We start from the raw sequence: 12343 nt of genomic DNA, 5'->3' as shown, positions 1-12343 counted from the left end.
GACACTCTCCTGTCCTGATCAACAACCCAGAGGACCAGAAGCCAGGAGGCCTGAAGAGCCACATTCCTTGGGTGATATTGAGGTGTGAGTTTGGGCAGGCCAGGTAACCTCTCTGGGACTCAAGTTGCTCACCTGTGAAATGTAGGAGTTTGAGTGCAGTGGTCTCGTTCAGTTCTATAATGCCTAAATTCTACAATGATCCTGCCACATAATAGACTGTATTAATTGAAAATGCTTCTGGAGCCAGCTCTGATGGCCTAGTGGTTAAAGTTTGGTCCTTACCACTTCAGCGGCCTAGGTTCACTTCCTGGTCACGGAACCACATCGCCTGTCTGTCAGTTGCCATGCTGTAGTGGTGGCTCACATAGAACTAGAATGACTTACAACTAGGATGTACAGCCACACACTGGGGCTTTGGAGAGGGAATAAAAAAAAGGAGGTTGGCAACTATTTAGCTCGGGACAAATCTTTTCCTGCAAAACAAAAAAAAATTGGAAGAGGAAAAAAGCTTCTGGCTTCTAGTAACAGACTCCTTGACTAATAGTGGCTTAAATCATAAGAGGTTTTGTTGAATAAACAATGTTTGAAGGTAGGTAGTCCAGGACTGGATCAGTGGCTCAACGAGGTTGTCCAGGAGCCAGGCTATTTTAAATTCTTTCTGCGTCATCCTCTTCAATTCTTGGCCTTCATCCGAAGGATTATTGCCTCGTGGTTACAAAATAGCTATCACATCTCCAGGTAGGAAAGAAGAGACAGAGACAAAGGGATTCTCTTTGCATCAATCTCATTTGCACATCTCATTTGTCAGAATGGACCCAAAGGACCAACTCAGACTAATCAGTGACAAGGGGAAAGGAGATTCTAGGCTTGCATTAGACTGATTATCTTTCATCCCACACCTCTGAGGACAAAGAACAGCTGCCCATGAGCTGAAGAGATCAGAGTTCTAACAGCAGGGAAGGAAAGGGGGAAGAGGATCGTCATGGGGTAGGAAATGAATGAGTCTGCCAGAGGCACTTAATGAAGATTTGGTGAATGAATGAGTGAGGGCCACACTATGACTCATGGATTCTAAAAATTTGCCTTTGTGGACTCTTTCCTCCATAGAAAATATTAAAAATTATATTTTATGATTGAGTAGGTATAAAGACAAATATAATCCAGACTAGATTCATTGTTATATATTCCTTATTATTATGTTTACTTTTAAAATTCTGATTTAAAAAATTAAAATGGAAACATTTTTGTGGACCCTACATACTGTGCCTACTGTGCTCAGTGACTAATTTGACCCTGGGTCTATATTGTGTTTCCAACCAGACTGTCAATGCATGAGGGTAGTGACTGCGTACTAGGTTTTGTTGTTGCCCTCAAAGCCCCTATTGCATCACTATACATCTAAGAGCTGCCAACAAATGCTATAGGGTTGACCTAACATATCCCTATTTCTTCCTCTAGGGTGAGCCAGGTCCTCCTGGTCCTTATGGTCCTCCGGGAGCCCCTGGTATTGGACAGCAAGGTATTAAGGTAAAGATTCTTGTCTCTTTGCCCATCAGCAATTGTTGAATTTATTGTAGGGCCTGGGGGAGCTGTGATTTGAACTCTTCTCAGCCTTACCCTCATAGACATAAGGAGGCTGCCTGCAGAAATACTTATAGTCTGGATGCTTGGACACTGCAATGCCCTGGTCAGTGGCATTTACCACAAGAATTATCAATGTATATTTTGATTTGGTTGGAATGAAAATTTGCTTGTTTCCAAATACCCACCCTCTTGCCAAAATACATCTAGTTCTGTTAAATTTTTATGGATTTTAAATGTTAACAGGCAAAAAATGTTATTGGGATGTGAAACACCTTAACACATCAAATATCACCTGCCCACATTAAATGAGCACAGAGGGGCAGACACCAGAAGGACCATGACACCAAAAAGTAAATGCTGACAGAAGGGTTTGTAGGGAACTACAGAGGACTGGGACACCCAACATCCTGGGGTGCTCTGCATCACATAGGATGTAATAGAGCAGGAGTGATTATTTTAAATGGCTTTTATATGTTATTGGGACAATAAGACTTTGGTCCAGGACTAGAAAAGAGAGCAGTACAAAACAGTGCACTTCGAATGTCACCAAGTGTCACCACAGATGGCATTTAGACAATAAGCACATCAAGACTCCAGGGGATGTGTAGTTTATATTGGCAGAGTTATTGGAGAAGGGCTCTGAAGGAGATCAAGTGTGAAACAGAACTGAAAGGAGAGATGAAAAGGAATAGAGTGGGGATGAGGAAAGGGCGGCTCTCCAGAATGGAGGCGAGGGGACAGGGAACAGCACGAGCATTGTTAGCCTGGTCATCTCAGTAACCGAAAGGAGTCGCACACAGTCCATCCTGCCAATTACCACACACTAGTTTCTGAAAGCTGAAAGTGACATATTGCGTTTAGACATGAAGGGATAATGAACATTTTAGGGTGATTTGTTCGCTCAAATTTAAGCCATTTCTCCTCCTCTAGAATTTTTTTTATCTCTATGAATGTGAAAATTTGACTATTTTGCTATTTCTCTTTGTTGAAACCTCCAGAGTATTTTATGCTATGTTTAGCGTTTATTTAAAAACTCAAACTTTCATTTGATTGTTTCTTTCTCTTAGGGGGAGAGAGGCCAGGAAGGAAGAACAGGGGCTCCAGGACCGACTGGCGATGGTGAGCCGGGCCAGCCAGTAAGTAGCAAGAAATTCTGCATGAAATAAGAACAAATATAGTTCTTACGCACTCTTTATTGTCAGAACAAATGATTAAATTAAACGATCTTGTATCTCTTTGGACAAAAAACCCCAACAAACATGCAAGGACCAGATCCAAGTGTTATTTTTCATAATACTTGAAATAGGGGTGCGCGCACACACACACACACACACACGTGATGTACAACAGACTCTCTTACTGTCATCTCTTACAAGATTAATCAGCTTGTCCAAGAAAAAAAGAGTTTTCACGTGTCAAAATTTTCTAGGAGACAGGAGATCTGGATTCAGGCCTAATGTCTATACTTTGTAATTGAATTTCCTGTAACCATGAGAAAATCACCGAGAACGGGAAGTTCGCTCATAACCGAACCCATGAGAACACTCTAAAGCTAGGATTGATGATGGTATACAGGTAATACCTGTGTTATTTTCAGTTTCTACCTTATGTAGCTTTGAAGTTTAGTATTGTTGGAGAAGAAAAATAAAACTTTCTATCAAAAGAGATCTGGAGAGGAAATGAATAAAACATAACTATTCTAGGATAAAGACCTTCTTAACTTTTCAAGTAATGATTCTCCAAGGAAAGAATAGTTGCTGACTCGCTGGGGTACAAATAAAAACAACTGATTGTGAACAGTTGGTCTCCCAATTTGGTTTTGCATTGCCTAATTCCTCATATGTAAATATGTGCTTCCTTGCCATGCCCTGTGAGTGAAATGGCAGCATATTGTTTGAAGGTTAGGCTTTTCACTGGTGTCTGGATACACTAACTCAAAAAAGAGAGCATCACGTGGAAGAAAGATACATTGGACTAATTATCTAGAGATCAATGATCTAGTCTCAGTTTCCACTAACCAGATAGTGCCCTTAAAGGTAAACCACTGAGACAGAAAAAAACAAACTCCCTCGCAGACACTGCTGGTTCTTCACTGGAGAGGCTGTAAACCTAGAAAACTGAAGTGACATCAGCTAGAAAGACACAGGCTCAGAGAGGTTGCCATGTGTAGAAGGAGTGCAGCAGAGAATTTGGGAAGTTTTTAACAGGAATGAAAAATAATCTTTTCACAATGCTCTGAATCAGTAGGAATAAAAATGATCTCCTTGTTACACAGCAAAGCCATTCTGAATTGTCTGAAACAATCCTAGAATCTTGATGCAAACACAAAACCTCCTCCATGTGCCTACTTTTAACTTAAACAGATTCTGCCTTGCTGCTTGATCCTAGGGGAGGCTGCATGGCTAACCATGGGGCCGTACATGATTATACATGTTAAATTGGTGAGCATGAACTGGGTGTTATTTGTTCCTTCGTGCTATCTGGGCTATGTGTAGTAGAAGTCCATCATTAATTCTTGAAGATACAAATAGTTTCATGAGTAATTGGCTTAGATTCCCGTGGCATCTATGCCATTGCTACTGCTCCCACAAGCCACACCTATAGCCCCATGGACAATATGTGCAGTTGACAAAGGGAAAACAAAATTGAGCAGGTTATGCTGGCCTAGCTGGAAATAGACTCCTGCAGCATTATATCTCTTCATGAATAGAGTGTGAAGATATTTGTGTTTTATGTGAATGCTCACCAAAGGGCATTCAGTTTAGAGAAGGCTCTAAATAATCAAGTAGACAGGATGTCAGTCAACCTCTTTTTCCAGCTCCATTACCATCCACTCAGTTTTAATGAGTGGCAGGGATGGAGGTTATACATGGGACCAATGTGAACTTCCTTTCAACAAAGCTAACCTGGATACTGCCACTGCTGAGTGCCCAACCCGCAAAAGCTACGTAGGAGCCTGATGTCATCTTTCTTTGGAAAAGGCGAGTCATACTTCTGGTAGTATGTTGACTACACTGGAGCTATTTCATAACAGAGGGAGCCATGATGGCCATAATGGGGTAGGGGAGACAGGCAAGCAAGGATTTGCCATTACTATCCACCATTGAAGGACTTACTAATGTCTTAATCACCATTATTATAATCCCATGTAATTGTGTTTTTAAATAAATAAATAAGTTAAAGTGAAATAAATCAGGTAAATCCCCTCCTTCCCCAAATAAACTACTAACTTCTTTGAATCTCTATTTTGGTTATATATTTCTCTGTAACAAACTACCTCAAGACTTAGTGCCCTAAAACAACAATTTGTTGTTTCTCATGATTCTGTAGGTTGACTGGGGAGTTCCATATAACGCAACGTCAGGGAGTGCTAGAATGTTTAGAATGTTAAAAATGGCCTCACTCACACGGCTGTCACCTGTCACTTTTTAAAACAAATTTGGTTGGGCCTTTTTTTTTTTTTTTTAACTGGGAAAGATTCACTCTGAGCTAACATTTGTTGCCAATCTTCCTCTCTCTCTCTTTTTTCTTCTCCCCAAATCCCCAGTACATAGTTGTATATTCTAGTTGTAAGTCCTAGTTTTTCTACGTGAGTGGCAGCCACAGCATGGCTACTGACAGACAAGTGGGTGGTTCTGTGCCTGGGAACCAAACCCGGGCTGCCCAAGTGGAGTGTGCTGAGCTTTTAACCACTAGGCCATCAGGGATGGCTCTGGCTGTCACCTTTACTGGTTGTTGGCTAGGAGCTCAGCTAAGGCTATTTCCTAGAATCCTTAGTTTTCTTCCATATGGGCCTTTACATGCGGTTGCTTTGACTTCTTTACAGCATGGCAGTTCAAATCCAAGCAGGTGTGTTCCAATAGGCAGAAACCATAGATCACTTAAGGATCAGCCTCTGAAATTATACAGCATCATTTCTGTGATGCAGTTGGCTAAGACAATATAGGACCAGCTCAGATTTGAGTGGAGTAGAAAAAGACTCTGCTTGCTTATGGGAGAGTAGTAAAGAACTTCTAGACATTTTTAATTCATCATAGTCTCAAATTTTAACTTCTGTAAAATCAAAAGATTGGGTTCTTCTAACTCTATGATTTTCAGAGTTGGACATATGAAAACAAAATTCTGAAAATTTCAGAGAAACAAGTTCAACTTTATATTTTTTAATATAAATTGAAAAATGTTTTGTTGAGATTGAACTTTTTGTTTTGCTATTATTTATGCTTTCCAAACTCAGCAATAAACTTCAGAATGAGTTTCATTTGTTTAGTCCAGTTCTGAAAATGGTTTTATTTGTAAATAATAAAAATATTTAAGCATACTAAAAAACGAAGAAGGATTTAGTAAACTTCTACCAGCTAGACAAATCTTAACATTTTTCTACACTTGCTTTAGATTTTCTTTAAAAGACATAAAACTTTATGGATACAGTAAAGTCTATATAATCTCTTTCAGAAAATAGAAGAGGAAGGAATACTTCCCAACTTATTTTATGAGGCCAGTTTTTCCCTTGTACGAAAGCAAGACAGTGACAATACATAAGGAGAAAGCTGTAGACCAATATCTCTCATGAGTATAGATACAAAAATTCCTAACAAAATATTGGCAAATAGAATTCAGCAATATAGAAAAAGAATTATACAGTGTGACCAAATGGGGTTCATTCTATGAATGGAAGGCTGGTTTAATAATTGAATATCAATCAGTGTAACACATCACATCAATAGGCTAAAGAAGAATGATCACATGATCATATCAAAAGAGACAGAAAAGCATTTGACAAAATTCAAAATCTTCATAAACCCTGATAAAACTCGCAGATACTAGGAATAGAAGGGAACTTATTCAACTTCTACAAAAACCCTACAGCTACCATTATACTCAATGGTGAAAGACTGGATACTTCCCTCTAAGCTCAGGAATAAGACATGGATGCCTGCTCTCACCAGTCTTATTCAATGTAGTGCTGGAAGTCCTAGCCAGCACGACAAGTCAAGAAAAGAAAATAAAAGACATAGGGATCAAAAAGAAGAAACAAAACTGTCCCTATTTGCAGATAACATGATGTCATAGAAAATCCCAACAAATCTACAAAAAACCCCCTCCTAGAACTAACAAGCAAATTCAGTAGGGTCATAGAATACAAGATGAACGTAAAAAACCAATTATTTCTATATTCTAGTAATAAACATATAAAAACTAAATTAAAAATACAATACAATTTGTAATCATTAAAAATAGAAATTCTTGGGTATAAATCTAATAAAGCATGTAAAGGACTTGTATCCTGAAAATTACAAAACACTAATAAAAGAAATTAAACAATATTTAATGTATTGAGAGATAAACTGTGTGCATGGTTTAGAAAACTCAACATCATAAACATGTCAATCTCCTTAAATTGATATAAGTTTTAATGCAAGCCTTTAAAAAAATCCCAGCAAGATTTTTTGTAGATATGGATAAAATTATTTTAAAATTTATTTTGAAAAGCAAAAGAGCTAGAATAGTTAAAACAATTTTTAAAAAGAAGAATAAAATTGGAAAAAATCACACTGACAGGGTTTAAGACATTATATAGCTTCAGTAATGAAGACTGTGTGATAATTGCAGATCATAGAAACGTGGTCAATGAACAGAATGGAGACCCCAGATATTGACCCCTTCAAGTACAGCCAACTGATTTTTTCATAAAGGTGCAAAAGCAATTCAATGTAGGAAGCATAACTTTTTCAGCAAATGGTGCTGGAGCAAAAAAATGAAAGTAAACCTAAGTCTCACATGTTGTAAAAAGTTAACTCACAATGAATCATCGTGGATCATGGATTTAAATATAAAATGTGAAATTATAAAACTTTTAGAATAGAACATAAGAGAAAATCTTTGGGACCTAAGGCTTGGTGAAGATTTCTTAGACATGTCACAAAAAACACGATCCGAAAAAGAAAAAAATTGATTAATGGGAATTCTTCAAAATGGGAAATGTTTGCTCTCTAGAAGACTCTGTTAAGAGAATGAAAAGACAAGCTACTGACTGGGAGAAAGTATTTGCAATCCCATATCTGACAAAGGATTTATACCTAGAATAAATAACTTTCAAAACTCAATAGGAAAACAAAAATCTAATTAGAAAACACAAACATTTCAAATATATCTATTTTCTCTATATTTGTCTGATATGTGTATGTGTATCCAGTAAATATATGTGTGTGTATACATAATATATATCATATATATATTTATATGTGTATATATATCATATAAATATATATATATGATACATATATATAGTTGTATATTCTATTTCTACTTTTGTAGTGGCTACTGAACTTTTGACATGTATTCTTAGCTGGCAAGTTTGAAATGTCATCAATATTGCCATCTACTTCTGAAAAATACACTGATCGTAGGAGGCCTTTACTCCAATTCTTTCTCTTCCACTTTTAGAGTATTATTCTCTGTTAACTTAGTCTTACCTTATTTTCATACCATCAAAACTATTTATTATTATTATTTTTGTAGTTTTTCAGTCAGTATTTATTTAGTTTTACCCATATAGTTACCAATTTCTAGGCTGGCTGTAGCTTCTCAAATTTTCATCTTTTCTTTTTGGCTAATTGCTTTCTTTTTCCAAAAAGTATATCTTTTGGAAATTATTTTCAGTGAAAGTATGTTAGCACTAAATTCTCTCAGTCTTTGGCTGAAATGCCATTATTTAGTTTTCTTTATAAAGTTTAGCTGGTGTAGAAATCTGAATTGAGTACTAATTTCCCTGTCTTCTGGCCTTCATTGTTCCTGTTGAGATATCTTCAGGAGGCTTATAATTTCTTAGTAATTTATCTTTTATATTAGGCTGCTTTTGCAATTTTTTCTTCCCTTTAGGTTTTCCATAGATTCATCATATAAGTGTGGATATACTTTCATTTATGTTGCTTCAAATTCAACGTGTTTCATGAATCTGAAAATTCAACAATTTTGAAAGTTCCTAGCCAATATCTCTTCAAATACTTTCTTTTTCCATTTTCTACTTATTTAGAAATCCTATTAGATATTTGGTTGCATTTTGGATAATTTCCTTCAATCTAATGTATAATTCACACATTTTTCCTTCATCTGCTTATAAAATGTCCTTAACTCATCCATTGTATTTTTAGCTTATCAGTATTTAAAAAATTCTTGAAGTAATTTTTAAAAATCTGCCTTTTTTTTCTTTTTACTAGTGTGCTTTTGTTATACTGTCCTTTTTGCTTCTTGTATTTCTATTCTTTTTTTGAGACTATTAATCATTTAAGGTATACTCATTTTTTCGTGGGTCTCTTATTTTATTCTATGAGGAAGTTTATCTTATATTGGCTCATTTTACTCATTGAGAATTGTTTTCTTGTATGTTTTGCACACTGGCATCTGAACTCGTTGTCAGCTGGGCGTTAGCTGTGAAAATCCCAAGTGTTCAGTGTGCAGGGTGTTTGAGAGAAATTTGCGTTTGCATCTCTTATGTACTCCAGGTGTATCCTTGATGCAAATTTCTTAACCAAGGTGTCCCTGGACCGCCTACGTGGTGTTACTTGAAACTACAAACTCATACACAGCACAGGACCAGGTGATGAATTTTGAAGCCCATTTAGAGCCTGAGAGAAGGCAGATAAGAGTCTCGTGATTCACATCACTGTGTTGATGTGATGGCATTTTGTCTACCCTGCCCTTTCATTGAAGGTACATAACTTTGAAAGTCCTAGCTTTATGTGGGGCTCTCACCTCTAATTCTCTGTTCCTCTTCCATTGAGTGAGCCAAAGTCTTTGCTCCTGGTTCTCCCTCTTAGACGTCCTAGACTTATTCCCACCACACAACCACGTGTTTTCACCCGGGACCACTATAGCATCAGCCTATGTGCTTACCTCTCCAGTGTACAGCTCTGTTTTTGTTTTGCAATGTTGTGATTTCCCTTAAATGCCTTTAAATTCATTTAGAGAAAAATTTGTATTACTTGCCTTTCTGTTTATGGCTAGAGAGTTTTCACAATATTACCAGCACATGAAATTCTTGTTTGTGTGCTTGCTTTCCAGGCTACAATTACACAAATCAGAGAACCTGAAGTCTGTGATTTAAACTAAAATCATAACAAAGGTGGGAAGGATCTCAAATAATGTATGAAAATGTTACACCAAATGTTATAACAAAAAAATCAAGAATGCGAGTTTTCAAATTATTTAGAAGTAACATAAAGACTTCCCTTAAGACTGACAAAGGTTCTTTTGAAAGTGCTTTACGTGTGTTTCTTTGCCTAAATCATTTCACGTGGTTCCAAGTTTAGTACTATTCTCTTTTCAATACAACACTAATACAAATCTGATTGATTGAATTAATATTCCTGCTTCATGACCTAACTTTGAACTGTCAGCTATCATCTTTAATTATATGATTACCATTAGTTTTGTACTGGTCTGATAGATGACTGATTCATGAAAAATAAATTGGCTCAGACTCTCAGGGTGATCTGTGTGTTTTTTGAGCAAGGTTATTCAGAGTGTTATCAGTAAAAAATACCCCCAAAGTAGGACTATAATTACTTTGAAGTTAAAAATAAAGAAGATGGCACTGTTTGAATATTATGGACAATTTTTGTTATTATTTAGCATATTTATCTTTAATGCTTGCAATGTATACTGAAACCACCTTATTGATCATCCATACTATTGATATTATTAAGGAAGGTAATAAGATAATGGACAATCTTATCTGATCTTGTTAATGCCTCAAATAAAGTATTTCACTGATCAGACTGTGTTAACTGCTGATTAGATTCCTTAATTATATTTTTAAATTAAAGGTGTTCATTAGAAGCCAAATAAACTTGTCATAGTTGTAATTGGTTCTCACGGCCTTTGAAAAGGACGCTGTGAGTTTTTTATAGAAGTATTTATGTCTTTTATAAAATGATCCATTGGTATTGTCTTAATAAATTAAAAGTATAGTTCGCCTAACCCAAGTACCTGCTCTTTCTCTTCTCTGGTTAACAATCGTCTTCCATCCTGACTGTTTAATAGGAAAACTTGAGAATACAGTGATGGTGTGGAATGTTACTCTGACAGTTTACAGCAATTAAACCCTGGATCGCCGTTTTTTTAAATGCCCCTAAGTGATCGTTCATGAGCATTAACTCTCTGTTCTCAGCAGCTGGGAACACAGGTCTCCTCAAAGCCTGCATTATTTTCCCTTTCACCTTGGCTGATGTCCCTAGAAATGCAGAGACGGAAGGAAGGTTCAGTGTTTATTCTGTGCAGTGTGCTGTCTCCACATTGCTTAATACAAACCATTCACTGAGACTACCTGATTTGCAAAAACTTCCAAAAAAGGACATTCTTAGCAACTACAGGACTCAAGTAAAAGAATTTTGATAGTGATAACAGATATTTATTGAATGCTTAATATGTATGAGCTGTAAATCTCTCTGACTTAATCCTTACACTAATACTTGTGGTTGAGGTAGGTAATATGGATATCACCATTCTGAAAAGGATGATGAATTTTAGAGAGATTAAATTTTTTAAAGTCACACTGCTAATATGTAGTGGAGCTGGGGTTGGAACTTAGTCCAGATGACAGCAAAATCTGCTTTTATTTGTCACACAAGACTGTAAACTCCGTGAGACAGAGTGGGTCTGTCTGCTGTTCCTAGAACCCAGTACGGTGCCTTGTAGACATAGGCGTTTGGTAAATGTTTGTTGGATGAATGAAAAAGAAATTGAATGAACTGGAAAAAGACCTCTTTGCATTTAATGTAAACTGTGTTATTTTTATTTGTCATCTTATTGGGGAAGAATAATATTTATCAACTTTTTTAATTAAGGTATGTAGTATTAGTTAGGCACTTGTCCGTTTAGTTTGCAATCTAATTTTCATGCTTATATTTATTTTTCCCCTAGCTAATTGCTCTAACATTAGAATAAGCTGTCACGGATATTAGTGCTTTGATTAAGGTCTCAGATTGTTAAAAATTAGGTTTCCTGTAAGCGTGGCAATTTAAATTGAATGAAATGTTAGGTTTTTTTTAAAAAAAAATTATAGTCATTACTAAACTGGCTATGGATAAATACTAAAGAAGACTTTTTTTAATATATACAATATTAGGGAAAGGCAAAAAAAATTAAACAATGGGATACGGCTAGCGTGCTTTCTTACAAATCCATAGCTGTGATCAGTTACTGATTAGCATAATGCTGTATCCTAGTTTTACTACCAGGCTGGAATAGAAAGCATCTCTTTTTTTTTTTTTTTTAAAGATTTTATTATTTCCTTTTTCTCCCCAAAGCCCCCCGGTACATAGTTGTATATTCTTCGTTGTGGGTTCTTCTAGGTGTGGCATGTGGGACGCTGCCTCAGCGTGGTCTGATGAGCAGTGCCATGTCCGCGCCCAGGATTCGAACCAACAAAACACTGGGCCGCCTGCAGCGGAGCGCGCGAACTTAACCACTCAGCCACGGGGCCAGCCCCTAGAAAGCATCTCTTAAGTTACCCTGGAGCACTGCAAATCCAGCCCCAGATCATTCAGATCATGGTCTGCAGCGTGCGGGCTTTGGAGCTTCTGGGTATCTCAGTAGACTTGTTCCATCACAGGTCTACTTCCTGGCAAGCAAGACCATATTATCTTTTTAAGTCCATTAGAGGTAAAGTTTCAGTTTGTGCTTCTAAGATTTTTGTTGTTAGTCCCTTTTCTACTTTCTTGCCTTCTGGCCAAGAAGAAAGGAGGGAAAATTTGTAGCC

The 12343-nt window shown here is 36.8% G+C and overlaps 1 protein-coding gene across 7 annotated transcripts in view; it reads left to right on the top strand.

The window, feature by feature from the left end:
- Positions 1 to 12343, top strand: part of COL28A1 (collagen type XXVIII alpha 1 chain) — a 179014-nt gene that overhangs the window by 42461 nt on the left and 124210 nt on the right. For 5 of the 7 annotated variants that reach the window (XM_014739197.3, XM_070264504.1, XM_070264505.1 and 2 more), the window contains 2 exons: positions 1459 to 1527; positions 2652 to 2720. In XM_014739197.3, the coding sequence (XP_014594683.2) occupies positions 1459 to 1527; positions 2652 to 2720 (138 nt within the window). The remainder of the gene's footprint in view (positions 1 to 1458; positions 1528 to 2651; positions 2721 to 12343) is intronic. The other 2 variants (XM_070264503.1, XM_070264506.1) reach the window with 1 other exon arrangement.

Source organism: Equus caballus, chromosome 4, assembly GCF_041296265.1.
Source record: "Equus caballus isolate H_3958 breed thoroughbred chromosome 4, TB-T2T, whole genome shotgun sequence".
Taxonomy (NCBI): Eukaryota; Metazoa; Chordata; class Mammalia; order Perissodactyla; family Equidae; genus Equus; species Equus caballus.
Note: the sequence above shows the minus strand (reverse complement) of the source record. Positions and strands in the feature narration are given on the sequence as shown.